The 14238-nt window shown below is 43.8% G+C and overlaps 3 protein-coding genes across 3 annotated transcripts; 1 reads left to right on the top strand and 2 right to left on the bottom strand.

The window, feature by feature from the left end:
• Positions 1 to 80: 80 nt before the first annotated feature.
• LOC120969800 (uncharacterized) lies at positions 81 to 4439 on the bottom strand. Its single transcript, XM_040397070.2, has 4 exons — positions 4290 to 4439; positions 3654 to 3769; positions 2894 to 2976; positions 81 to 319 (listed from the first exon to the last, which is right to left on the bottom strand). The coding sequence occupies exons 1-4, from the start codon at positions 4368 to 4370 to the stop codon at positions 225 to 227; spliced, it is 375 nt and encodes a 124-aa protein (XP_040253004.2). The 5' UTR covers positions 4371 to 4439; the 3' UTR covers positions 81 to 224.
• Positions 4440 to 9323: 4884 nt separating this feature from the next.
• On the bottom strand, positions 9324 to 11138 carry LOC109755796 (protein SRG1). The gene is made up of 4 exons (XM_020314684.4): positions 10896 to 11138; positions 10559 to 10818; positions 10127 to 10454; positions 9324 to 10038 (listed from the first exon to the last, which is right to left on the bottom strand). The coding sequence occupies exons 1-4, from the start codon at positions 11136 to 11138 to the stop codon at positions 9796 to 9798; spliced, it is 1074 nt and encodes a 357-aa protein (XP_020170273.1). The 3' UTR covers positions 9324 to 9795.
• LOC109755795 (codeine O-demethylase) lies at positions 9787 to 13413 on the top strand. The gene is made up of 4 exons (XM_020314683.4): positions 9787 to 11919; positions 12040 to 12299; positions 12473 to 12803; positions 12897 to 13413. Exons 1-4 carry the CDS (start codon positions 11686 to 11688, stop codon positions 13143 to 13145), a joined length of 1074 nt encoding a protein of 357 aa, XP_020170272.1. The 5' UTR covers positions 9787 to 11685; the 3' UTR covers positions 13146 to 13413.
• Positions 13414 to 14238: the final 825 nt, after the last annotated feature.

Genomic DNA, 14238 nt, shown 5'->3' on the forward strand with positions numbered 1-14238 from the left:
GGCATGGTGTACTCCATGGATGTCACCCTTTGCCAACATACATTTCTTCAGGAATTTGGTGTCACAGACGTAAGTTTTTCGTTAAAGGGTAATATATGAATATTAAGTTGATACCAAGTATATGAGGCATCTACACGATACAATGTCAAGAACTAGTCGAGATACCCATGATGCGCGCATCCAAATTATTTTAAAAAGGAAGATAAAAGACATAATTCCAAAAGTCATGCATGAACAATCAACGGCACACAGTAGCATACATCAATATCAACATCGGCAACACCGGCCGGGCAGCAACAATCGTTCTTCAAAACAACGCCTGCAGGAATACACGTTTGCAAAATAGGATTAAAAAAAACTAGTGCCGTGTTGATGCAAAGTCGTCTTTAGGAAATATCATGTTTTCCCCCACTTTGAGGGAAGGAAATAACACATGGTGTTCCAATTGAAGCTATCATTCTCGTGGCCCTAGCATAACTACAATATTAAATGAATAAATTAAGCGAACTAGCTGTTGAATTATATTGGTAGTCTTTCTCCATCAGGTTGTACTTTTGAACTAAACTAGATCATTGATGGCGCGCGTTGCCGCGCCCGTCTATTTTGATGGCAAATATTAGAGACTGAACTTACACTAGTACAAAACAGGGCTTTCGTCACAGGGCAATATTCACATTAGTCCCGGTTCAGTCACGAACCGGGACTAATGTGAGCATTGGTCCCGGTTTGTGCGGCTAAGGCATTAGTCCCGGTTCATCTGGGCCCTTTAGTCCCGGTTGGTGCCACGAACCGGGACTAAAGGGTGCGATGCCCATTAGTACCGGTTGGTGGCACCAACCGGGACTAAAGGTTAGTCCTTTAGTCCCGGTTGGTGCCACCAACCGGTACTAATGGGCTTTGAGGCATTAGTACCGGTTCATGGCACGAACCGGTACTAAATGCCCATCAAACTCTACCCCCCCCCCCCCCCCCTCCATGGACCGTCTTTTCAGTTTTAGAAAAAACAAAAGAAAATGATGGAAATGTCAAAAAAATAAAATAAAATAAGTTTCACATGTGATATGTGGTCTAGTTGTTGGGAAAATTAACAAATATGAATTTCGACTTTATTTGCAAAATCTCTCTGGAATTTCTTAAAATGGGCATAACTTTTGCATACGAACTCGGATGAAAAAGTTTTTTATATGAAAAATCATCTACTCAAAAAGTTACATCCGAATTAAATCGGGGGAACCCCGTTAAACATTTTCAAAATCCTCAAAAACCTAGCAGAAAAAAGATACGGGGCTTTTAAGATCTGGAGAGGCAAAAAAATTCAAAAAATATCAAATTGTGGTCAAACTGTGGTCAAACAATGGTCAAACTAATTATTCTAGAATATTAGTGTTACTAAATAATTATTTCAGTTTTTTTGAATTTTGGTCAAATCTGGTCAAACAATGGTCAAACTAATTATTCCAGAAATATTAGTGTTACTAAATAATTATTGTTTTTTAAAACAATAGTTTCAAACTCAAACAGTGAAATGTGTCACTTCATGCTCAAGCTAAATTCCTGAGGGTTAATAGAATTGACATCTTCAGGAAAACAACAAGTGCAGACTTGGAAACGAGGGAGAATAGAACCCGGAAGTTAAGCGTGCTCAGGCTGGAGTAGTGAGAGGATGGGTGACCGTCCGGGAAGTTAGATGATGAGGGGTGATTAGAGATTAGAGGATAAATTGAGCAGTGATGAGGGGTGGTGATTAGAGATTAGAGGTTAAAATAATTCAGAAATTCGAAAATCAAAAAAAATAAAAAAATAAAAAAAAATTAAAAAAATATCATAAAATTTCCTTTAGTCCCGGTTGGTAACAGGTGGAGCTCCAGGCTGCGTCCACGTGGACGGCCTTTAGTCCCGGTTCGTGTAAGAACCGGGACTAAAGGGGGGAGGCATTAGTAACGACCCTTTAGTCCCGGTTCAAAAACCGGGACTAAAGGCCCTTACCAACCGGGACAAAAGCCCCCTTTTCTACTAGTGTTAGTATGTGGACACATTTATTTTGAAGTTAAATTGACTTTAAGTGGAATATACATTTGTTGTTAATCCATCTATTTTGTTTATTAAAGTGAGTTTCTTGTTAATACATCATTGCTAGTTTTATAGTCATCAAATAATGGACGTTGTCCATCGCGGTCTGCATTGATCGCATCCCTCGGACAATAGCAAAATTCTGCTCCACTTTTCCCTTGTTGAAGTGATTATTATAATTTGGAAAATAGGTTATTATGGTGGAGTAAAGGAGAGTTCTAAACTCCTTGTCGTGCTCTCACAAAACAACGATAATGATATATCCTCTTCATCTCTGATTTGACACCAGTGTATTTTAATATAAATCGATTACTCCATTAGCCTATCTACATATATTTAATTTGTGATGTTATTTTCCTATTTAGCCTCCTTTTGATGGATTGGCCATGCTGGCAGTGGTGTATCAAAGGGAATGACATTAAGCTATTAGAAGAACAGACATGTATAATCATGCACAAATAGTAGTAAAGATTTAGTTACGTAGATAGCCATCATCCACATGGAAGAGCGGAAAATTATTGTGCTATTGTAGCAGTAGTTGTCTTTTAGCAGTAGATAAGTATATGAAATATGAATTTCACATACTTTTAAGAAGTGAACATATCAAATAATAAATAAATACTTTCTGTGTGCAGCTGTATAACAAGGGGCAAATTCGTAGGAACATCCATTTGAAAATAAGACTGGGAACACAATGCAAGCTTAGATAATCATGGTATAGCTTGTTGTCTTAGGACACAGATTATGAATAACGTAGATGGTCCAGCACATAGTTATTGTGATGTATGCATAGATGGAATTCTAAATATATAAGGATAGCTACCTTGAACTTCAGGTCTACTTAAGCCATCAATTTTGTTTACACATATTTTTTGAACATTGTAGGACTGAAATGACTCAAGGGGCCTGCAAAATCAGAGTGAGCATTACATATATACTAACAGCTAATAAAATGATGAACAATAAAAGAAATGATTATCTGTTTTACAAATTAGTAAATATGCTAGTAATGCCAATTATTTAAATTATTTAAAAGAGACAGCCATACCAGTGAGATTATAATTGTTGTATATAGGTAGTTTGCCTTCTCTTGAGAAGTGGTCATGTGTTGTTGTAAATTAAATAAGTCAGTCTTATTCATACGTTAAATCTCAACCAATGGGCAAAGCAAACTTCCAAGTCCCTAGGTTCACCATCAATCAGGTTCTCCCTCAAAGAATGAGACTTCCTCATAATATGAAATGACATTGACAAATCAAGCACCGAACCAGTATAGCAGAATGTATCACAACGCATATATTACATCATGATAAACTTGTTAACTCAATCGGATCTATCTAAATATCTCTTGACAATTTGTGACATGTTAGTATTATAGCAACACAACAACTTTTTACAGAAAAACTACCTCTAAACAGCAAAATGTTCTAAGTCCAAAATAACTTTAGACAACAAAACAAGCAACTGGTTTATGTTGAAGTTCAGTTAGCATTTGGATGAAGCACATGACGGAAACAGACTATGTTGGATTAATATTTGCATGAAGAGACGAAGTGTGGCAGTCCTGCGAGTGAACTAATTACCTAACCAGCAGCCACTGCAAATTGTGCATTGAAGAATTCACCAAGCAAAATATCAGAACCAGCCTCCATGATCTGTCTGAATCAAATAGTTGAGCAGATCCAGGATTGACAAACCCCTGTACAAATTGAGTTTGGAAAGACATTAGCACAAAAGAATTGCTGAGTGGAATAGGGAATCGTAGGGGAAAGAGAAAAATAAAGATAATGGGCAATACAACCGTGAACCATAGCTGCTACAGTAAGAGACGGGCAGAAGTTACATATTCAGGCGCATGAAGTGAAGCTGCTGCAAGTCAGAAAAATATCAATGTATATCTCCATTAAACGATGCAGGCAAACGGCAGCGCACATCAGTTGTCGTTAACGCTTCCAAGAACTGATGATTCATGGCCTCTTTCAACCCGGCAGATGAGATTCAGTCGTCTGCTTCACCGAATAGCCATAGGGCTGCTTTGCTTCTTCCACGAAATCCAAGTGTCACGGCCTGCCTGACCCGGATGCCCCGCGACTGAGAAGGCCGTGCCCTCGACGGGGATCAGTCGCCGTGGCCTGCCTCGGCTTGCTGAAAGATGTCGTGCTGCTGGAGTGGAAAGGGTGGGCGAAGAGTGGCAAGAAAGGAGGAATATATACACGTACCTCGGTACCTGTACCCCTCGGCATCGGAAAGGATCGGCAGCCGCCATGAATGCGAGCTCCAAAACTGAAGTGTGATTGCATCTTTCAAGTGTCAGCGGAGCAGTTTCCATCAGATGAGGCGTCGCCCGCATCGTGCGCCACGGGACCCCCTCGCGCACGTGTGCCGGGTCCCCAAGGAAGATCGATCGCGCGCGCGTCGATTGGATCACCTCGCAGCACCCGTGCCGGCTGCATCTCGAGAGCCTCGATCCCCCTCGGTCACCGATCCGGTCCTTTGTATCGGGTGCAGACCGATCCGTCGCTCTAGACCATACGTGCTCGGTTAGTTAAGTGGGCTGGAAACTCCCAAATCGCCTAATCGGCCCAGTTAACCAGAGGGCCTCGTTTCGGCCTGTGGAGCAGCAGCCCACAGGACAGCCAGCCTAGTTTTTACCAGATGTAAGGGATAATATCAAAAATACTCTCAACGTTCAGAATGAAATCTTTGAGCGATCGATACTTGGGGATGCCAACAGATGTGGGACAGTCGAAGATGGGTACCTTCAGATATCTTCGAGACAGGGTTTGGGAGAAGGTGAAAGGATGGATGCAAAAATTGTTGTCAGCAGCGGGTAAGGAGATACTTATTAAGGCGGTGGCTCAAGCATTGCCGGTCTACTCTATGGCTTGCTTCAGGCTTCCCCGAGGCCTATGTGAGAATATCACATCTATTATTCGTCAATTTTGGTGCGGAAGCAAAGCGGGCAAGAGGAAGCCTAATTGGGTCGCCTGGGATGTCATGACGAGACCAAAACACTTGGGTGGTCTTGGTTTCCGCGATATGGAGATCTTCAATCTTGCTCTACTAGCCAGACAAGCCTGGCGTGTCCTTACCGAGCCCGAATCTCTGAGTGCGAGAATACTTAAGGCGGCATATTTCCCGGAGACCACGCTGCTCGATGTTGAACTTGGCGGGAGGCCGTCTCAAATATGGAGGGTGGTTTTGGACGGACGGGATATGCTGAGACTTGGGATAATCCGAAGAATCGGGAACGGGCAAACTACACGCATATGGAGCCATAATTGGTTGCCTAGACCAGGTATGATGAGACCTATCTCTTCGAGGATCCCAACGCCACCGATCATGGTCTCTGAATTGATCTCTACGGCAACTGCCACATGGAATGAAGCACTGGTCAGGTCGGTTTTCTTCCCAATCGATGCGGAGGCAGTTCTTAGTATACCTCTCTATACAAGGAACATAAGTGATTTTTGGGCTTGGAGTGGTGAGAAGAAGGGATGTTTTTCAGTTAAATCGGCATATAGGCTGATCATGCACACCAAGATCGCAAAGGGAATCTTGGATAGATGAGGAGGAAGGGACCTCGCGGGCTGGGCAGGAGAGCAACGCTTGGTCATCACTCTGGAAAGTCAATTTGCCTCCTAAGATCAAATTCTTCCTATGGCGTTTGGCCAGAAGTTCCATCCCGACAGCTGATGTGCTAGCTCATAGACACATGGGTGACTCGCCAGCATTTAAACTTTGTGGCGCCATGGATTCGTGGAGACACACGATGCTTGATTGCACAAACGCTCGCTGTGTGTGGGCGCTTGCGGAAGACGAACTGGTCCAGAGGATGTGTCAACACACAGCCGACGATCCACGTGAGTGGTTATTCTCTCTGAATGAAGCGCTGACTACAGATCAGTTTATGAGGATGGCAATTACATTGTGGGCTGTTTGGAGTGCAAAGAGGAAAGCAGTCTATGAGGATCTACACCAATCTCCCCTGTCAACACACATGTTCATACAACGATACATCAGTGAATTCCAGATTCAGTCCCACGCCACACCGATGAGAACTAGCACCCAACCACAACGACCGAAGAGATGGTTACAGCCCCCTAGCAACATGTCGAAGCTTAATGTTGATGCAGCCGTGGCAGAGAGACGAGGCATTGGAACCATTGCAGCTATAGCCAGGGACGAGAATGGCATGTTCTTGGGAGCTTCTTCGTTGGGATTCAGAGCTATCACCAATCCAACTACCCTAGAAGCGCTGGCGGTACGGGAGGCTTTGGCTCTTTCCGAAGATCTCCAACTTCAGAATATCCATGTGGCTTCTGATTGCAAGGAGGTAATTGATAGTATCAAGCAGAAGAGCGGAGCGGAATATGGAGCGATTGTGCATGAAATCATAGTTTACTCTAGTAGTTTTAATTCTTGCAATTTTGTTCATGAAAATAGGAGCTCCAATGTGGAGGCTCACAATTTAGCGAAGCATGCCTTGAAATTAGGGATGGGCCGTCGTGTGTGGTTAGGCCATCCCGGGAACCTCTCTTTCGTCCCGGTCCAGCTGGTGACGACGTAATAAAGCTTCGCAAATTGTCTAAAAAAACCAGATGCGGGACAGATCGCTTTAAACAGGAGATCCGACGACCAAAAACGTCCAGATCGTGTAAACAGACAGCTAGAAACGTGAAACGCTGAGAGGGCTCGTGTTAGGTGCGGTTATACTGTCCTTAATTAGCTGGAGCATCGATATCAACCCCCTTACATGTTATTTTTTCTGAAAGTATTTGTGTGTGTCAACAACAACAAAATTCAAGGAACAAAATATTTGTTTACAATCCCACAAAATGTTAAATCCAAATCCAGTCTATAAATATTATTAAGTTGATACCAAGTATATCGGGCATCTACACGATATGATGTCAAGAACTAGTCGAGATATCCATGATGCACACATCCAATTTATTTAAAAAGGAAGATAAAATACATTACTCCAAAAGTTATGCATGAACAATCAATGGCACACAACGAAGTGTCCTGCTCCCGAGCTCGAAGTGTCCTGCTCCCGAGCTGAAATGAGCTCGGTGAACAGTAAAAAAATCGAAAAAATGGAAAGAAAATCTGATTTTTTTTGGTTGACAAACATTGACAAAAGTTTCAAGTGCTTGCAAAAATTCGTCATGGAATCACGGCGTGACCAAAAAAATCAAATTCAGTGCTTTAAAATGCTTTTGAAAATAGCATTTTCAGAATACTGATTCTTTTTTTTGCCAGGCTTTCTAGGAATGTCATTTCATGATGAATTTTTGCAAGCACTTGAAACTTTTGTCAATGTTTGTCAAAAAAAAATTCAGTTGTTTTTTTTATTCTACTATTCACCCGAGCTCATTTGAGCTCGGGCTTAGAAGCTCTGCGTCCGGCACACAGTAGCATACATCAATATCAACATTGGCAACACCCGGGCAGCAACAATTGTTCTTGAAAACAACGCTTGCAGGAGCTACACCTTTTCAAGATAGAACCACCACCCCCCCCCCCCCCCCCCCGCCCCCAAAAAAAAACTAGTGCCGTGTTGATGCAAAGTCGTCTGTAGGAAATATCATATTTCCCCCTCTTCGATGGAAGGAAATAACACATGTTGTTTCAATTGAAGCCATCATCCTCGTGGCCCTAGCATAATTTAAGATTGCAACAATATTACATGAAAAAATTAAGCGAACTAGCTGTTGAATTATATTGCACGTCTTTCTTCATCAGTTCGTACTTTTGGAGTAATTAGCTGGAGCATCGATACCGCCCCCTACACATGTTATTTTTTCTGAGGTATTTGTGTGTCAACAAAATATTTGTTTACAATTCCACAAAATGTTAAATCCAAATTCAGTCTACCCATTCACAAAAAAAAATGCACATGCTATTCATATCTGGATTTATCTTGTTTTATTACTCTGTGTGTAGATAAAATTCAGATTTTAAATTCGTAAGATTGTAGACATGCATCTCGTTTGAACAAACAATTATTGTCGAAACCATTTACAGTATTCTCATCCGCCAAAAAACACATTTACAGTATTCTAGGGGGTGCAACTGTGCACTTGTGGTTCTGTCCCTTTTTTTATGGGGCTGTGCTATTCTAGCGGGCTTCGTTGGATTATACGACAATTTCCAACCTTTTTCGTGGTGGGCCGGATTCATCTCGCAGCACACATATACACGGGCGGTCCGCCGGAGAAATCGCTCAGGCGCGGCGCGGCGCGGCTAATTAAGGGGTCGCCGGGAGCCGGCGAGCCGCGGAGGGGGATGCGAGATCCCAGCGGGAGCCGGCAGAGGAGGGCCCGCCGGACTCGCCGCCTACCTCCATGCGGGGAATCGCCTCGAGGTAAGAAGCAAATAGCACATGCAGGAGGTAAGAAGCGAAGCGAATGCGTGCGCTCTTTCCTTCTTACCCTCGAGCCGGCTCCCGGAACCAGAGTTGGGTTTCCAATTGCACCTACAGAGGTTTGTTCGGGTCGATTGTATGAGTTCCCCATTGCTATGTTCTCAGATTTGAACCCCTGCCATGAGAACTGAGAGACAGATGATAATTTTGTGGAACGTGGTAGCCGATTGTCCCCAAATCTAAGTAGATAGTACCACACCACACCGTATTTAGACTAGTTCTATTTTTCTGCATTTTCTAGAGGTGCCCGGAAGATGGGATGTAACTGCAAAATTCAACTACGCATTTTGGCAAACACCTACTCGGTAGTTCAGGTGAACCAATATTAGACCACTGGCACCTGTTTTACAAGTTTTTTCTTGTTTACTCTTGTGGATCAAGACTATATCACTCATGACATGAATAAGGTAATGAACTATGTTTAATATAATTGGCGACAATGGAAGCCCTCTGGCAGATAAATTATCAGAAACCGTTTCGATGTATGGTCCACTGTGGAATCTTTCTCCCATCCTATGGTCAACTATTGGGTTCTCACAGCCTCATTTGCCTTACTAGCTGGAAATGATTAGCCTGATGTAGTTTGTCCCCTCGGTTATTTCACTCTGTTAAAAGAATGTGCCTTTGTCAGGCCACTCTAGTTTATACTATTGTTACTGAGGCATACCCAATTCGAAATTACTGTGCACATGATGATTAGCAAGCTGACTTTGTCTTAATCAGCATGGTCATCAAGCTATCAGTGACTAGCGGTAATACTAGAAAAATAAGGAATCGATAGGAAGGATATGAAGTAGCTATCTGAAGCAGAAACCTGATACAGTAGAAGATAATGGAGAGCAAGGGGATACGAAGTGGCCCGCAGAAGGCACAGAATCACACAAAAGTGTCCTTATACAGCACATTCTAATCAGACAGTTGAAACATAAACCAATTCCATATGAAAGGACAAATTGTTGGAAGAATTGTCACCACACTGCGAATTAATCCTTTGCACTTCAGAATCACATTCAGATCTTCATTGTGTCGATGACCAGTGTCCCTTCTGCAAAAGTTTCGAAGAGTTTTGTTAGATAATCCTTGGTCTTCATCTTCCTGTACCGCGCCGGTCTCTTCTCATCCACCAGTTCCGGCACTGGCCCAATCTCCTTTTCCGGGTTCATCGTGTAGAACATCACCAACGAGACCCGGTCTTCCTCTGCATTGGTCACAGCCCTGTGAACCGGGCTCTTGAAGAACCCGTTGAAGAATTGTCACCACACTGCGAATTAATCCTTTGCACTTCAGAATCACATTCAGATCTTCATTGTGTCGATGACCAGTGTCCCTTCTGCAAAAGTTTCGAAGAGTTTTGTTAGATAATCCTTGGTCTTCATCTTCCTGTACCGCGCCGGTCTCTTCTCATCCACCAGTTCCGGCACTGGCCCAATCTCCTTTTCCGGGTTCATCGTGTAGAACATCACCAACGAGACCCGGTCTTCCTCTGCATTGGTCACAGCCCTGTGAACCGGGCTCTTGAAGAACCCGTTGCTAAGTATCTGCATGTATCAGATGAAATAAAGCTCAGCTTATAACTGTTCAAAGGACAAGATTGAACAACTTTTGCAACGTCCTGCATATACGTACCTCCATTGCATCTCCTGTGTTCACAAGTAATGCATTTGGAACTATTGGCACTTTGTACCAAACACCATTTTTCTGCACCTGGAGCCCACTAACATTATCATCGATAAAGACAACTGTTATCACCGTGGCATCAGTGTGGGGCTTCAGGCCTAAGACTTGGTCTGGCTTGGGACAGGGAGGGTAGTAGTTGAATCTGGCGTATGTGATGGCATCCTCTTCGATCATTTCGATGAAGTAGTCCTCATGTAAATCGAGCATCCTCGCCAGGTGCCTGAGGACAAGGCTGGCAATCTCCCTGCACCTGACTGCGTACTCGCACAGAATATCTCTGAAGAAAACTGAATGATCAGAATTGTTCAATGGATATTGGTCAATTGACTTTTTATATCATGCATACTGATCATGGATGCCTGATAAAATCCTAAAAGGTACCTGAAAGAAGGAGGATGCGTGGGCCACAAGCTATAGATTCTCCGGGACTCCGGTTCCACTAGAAGGTACAACCGGTCACTCCAGTCCAGGGTCTGCTTCTCTGATACGACTATGTCGTTCCCGTATCCTTCCATACGGAACTCTTCACCATCAACCAAGTTTGAGTACTTCTGCATCTCTTCCAATGGGAGCTTGTAAAATTCTCTTGTCACTTTCATCACCTCACCAAGAAAACTTGGCTCTATTCCATGTCCAACAGCCTAGAGAAAGATCGATCACAACTCTTACTTGACTGATAAAAAGGTAGCACAAAGAGTTAATCAGAGGACAAGCTTACCAGGAAGAGGCCCCAGTTCTCCAAGGCGGCCTGCATCTTGGCAACCTCATCAGAGCTGTTTCCAGGGGCAGGCAGACGGCTGAGATCAATGATTGGAATCGGCTCAGGCATCTCGGAACAGTCCACATCGGGGCGGTTTTGCTCAGGAACCACATATTGGCTTGGTGGTTCATGTACGCAAGTCACCAGCTCTTGCACAATCGAGGGTATGTTGACTATCTTTGATGGTTCTTCACAAGCCATGATTGCTTGCTACTGTTGTTTGTATGGAGTTCCATTGTCTCTCTTTGGCAGTTTTATGGGCATAGATTTGCGAAAGTGCATAGTTTATTCAAATGGGTATATTGACTTTTAAGCGCGCAGTTAGATCCATTACTGACAACTTTGTCTGCTTCTATAGAGACAATTTTTATGTGCACAAGTGAGTACTTTAGGATGTAGTCAGCACTTTGATCCACACATAATTTAGTGAGAAATACAAACTGGTGAATATATATACCTGCGTAGCAAAATAAAGTGTAGTGTGTGCCACCTCATGCCATGTTATCTCTGTCCCTCGACTTGTCTTCTTGTATAGCTTGTTTTGGCTTATTAGGTGCATTCTTGAGAAAAAGGAGTAGGCGCCATCTTTCCGATCTTTTAGCTGTTAGTTGAAGTGGTTGGTGGGCTGAGACGGGACTGAGACGAAGACAACTTCATCTTGCTTAGTGCAACCTCTTTCTGCAAGAGAGCACAACCACCAAGGAGACAGAGCAGACCAGAATTAGCAAAGAAATATCCAAGAGCTTTAATGGCTGATGAGTCATGGAGGCTACCGAATTCAGTACAACAACTGGCTGCTATCGTACAAGAGCCACCTAGCCAGTACTTGCTCAGAGAGCAAGAACCGCTTGGTGGGAACCTGGCTGGTACCGAGATGCCGGAGCCCATTCCAACAATCGATCTCGGGCTGCTGTCTGCATCCAATGATCCTGAGGAAGCCGCCAAGCTGCTGTCGGCGCTGCAGACCTGGGGATTCTTCAAGGTGAGTTTATTAATTAATTCATTCTCGAGTTTCCTGTTCCTAAGATTTACTCTCTTTCTTGCATTTTTGGTTCATGTTGCACTTGCTATTTCTGTAACACGCATCAGCCTATATGACCAGGTTTCTAACCATGGAATGGAGACCTCTATGATGGATTCTGTGATGACCGCATCAAGGGAATTTTTTCACCTACCGCTGGAAGAGAAGAAGAAATGCAGTAACCTGATAGATGGCAAGCATTTCCAGGTGGAAGGGTATGGGAATGACCATGTGAGGACTCAAGATCAGAGATTGGACTGGTCCGATCGACTGCACCTTACAGTTGAGCCAGAGGGTGGGAGAAACCTTGCCCATTGGCCTACACATCCCAAATCTTTCAGGTAATCTATCAGTGATACTTCAAACGTATCTTTCTTTCTTGTCTGCTTTGTACAAAAGAGTTCATTTGCTTATTTATGTCTTGAGTGATGTAACCTGACATGGACTGCAGAAATAAAATAAACATTAGTAAACTAGGCTTTGTTTAATTGGACTACATGAGCTCTGTTTGCAGGGATGATCTGCACGAATACGCATTGAAGTGCAAGAAAATCAAAGGCGACATCCTTCGTGCAATGGCCAAGATTTTGAAGCTTGATGAAGACTGCCTCGTTAATCAGTTTAACAGCAACGCCCCCACTTTTGCTAGATTCAACCACTTCCCTCCATGTCCAAGACCTGATCTTGTCCTGGGCATCAAGCCTCACGCCGATTTCCCTGCTCTCACGGTTCTCCTCATGGACAGAGACGTCGCGGGGCTGCAATATCTTAGAGATGGAACCTGGTACAATGTTCCAGCTGCGTGTGACCATACCTTGCTGATCAACATTGGTCTTACAATGGAGGTGACCATCTCTGAACCTCTAGTAAATCATCTCCCATATGATACCACTATACTCAAGTTCTTGATGACTTTCGGCTGACCATTTCTCTGGCAGATAATGATCAACGGGATCTTCACAGGGCCAGTGCATAGAGTTGTGACTAATGCCGATAAAGAGAGGATATCAGTGGCCATGTTCTATGGTGTGGACCCTGATCATGAGATTGGGCCAATAGCTCATCTGTTGAGGGATGAGCAACCGGCACGGTACAGGAAAATGAAGGCCAAGGACTTGCTAGTCGCGCAACTTGAACATTTCTCTCAAGACCGAGGAGCACAAATTGCCGATGCATGCAAGATCTAAGTGAGATGACTGTACTTTCATGCCACAGTACCCATAGAAAGTAAATAGTTGATGAATTTACAGGGGATGAATCTGGTTAAAATGAAGAATTAGTCCGGTTTATGTTTGAGTTTGTATAAACACGCTCTGTGAACACTTCCATATCCTCTTATCAGCTCCAGTGCCTCTTCCCTTCCTTCTTCTGTACTAGCTTTTATTCTTAAAAAATATAAATCATATCCCCATGAGTGAATAAATCATTTTTATTATTAGTTTATTATTTACGAAATCTTGAAACTATGTTACTGATTTTAGAACTTTCATTTATATTACCTCGTTGTTGTCGTGTCGAACGAAGAGCGGTACTCTTTGTTGCGGAGCCACTTTTCATTGTCGCCTTTGTTGCCGTTTGGTGAGGAGCATCCCATGGACATCACCATGGATCTTACACCAACACCCCAAGTGACAAGTGGACCAATGACTAGAGCACGCGCACATGCCATTGAAAATGAGGTGAACTCGCTCCTCTTTGATCTTCCTATACATTCATATGAGACATGTCTACTACCTCAAACGGACACCCTATGCATACTCAGGTGCAAGGCATTGACCATGGGGAAGCGGGGATGGAAGGGCAAGTCATGGCGGAGGAGAAGCGAGAAGTCAAGGAGCAAGAAGGTGGAGCTGCTTCAACAGCCAGACGCCTAGGCTACCGTCAGACGACTAGGCTCCAAACCGAATGAAACAACACTCTCACTTTCTGTCCGGACCGATGTCCGGGGTTGCAACAGAAGCGTCGGCCATGAAGCCGGACGTCTGGCTTGCAACCGAGACGTCCGACCCCTGGAGCGCTCAACATGAAGAACCGACCCCGACTCGTACGAGCATCAGTGCCCAGATCTGCGGCCCATGCTTGTGTGCAAAACGGTCCGAGTGACATATCCCCTCCTACCTCCCTATTTCTCCGTAGACTACAAATACCTCCCCCCTACTTCCTCTCTAGGGTTAGGTAAGCTCAATAGAACTTGAGAGAGCTTTGCTCATCTATCTTTCTCCTTTGCGAACGAAGGCCTCCATTTGGAGAAGAATCCCAAGGGATTACCAAGCCCGCCCC

This window comes from Aegilops tauschii, chromosome 7 (genome assembly GCF_002575655.3).
Source record: "Aegilops tauschii subsp. strangulata cultivar AL8/78 chromosome 7, Aet v6.0, whole genome shotgun sequence".
Lineage (NCBI taxonomy): Eukaryota > Viridiplantae > Streptophyta > Magnoliopsida > Poales > Poaceae > Aegilops > Aegilops tauschii.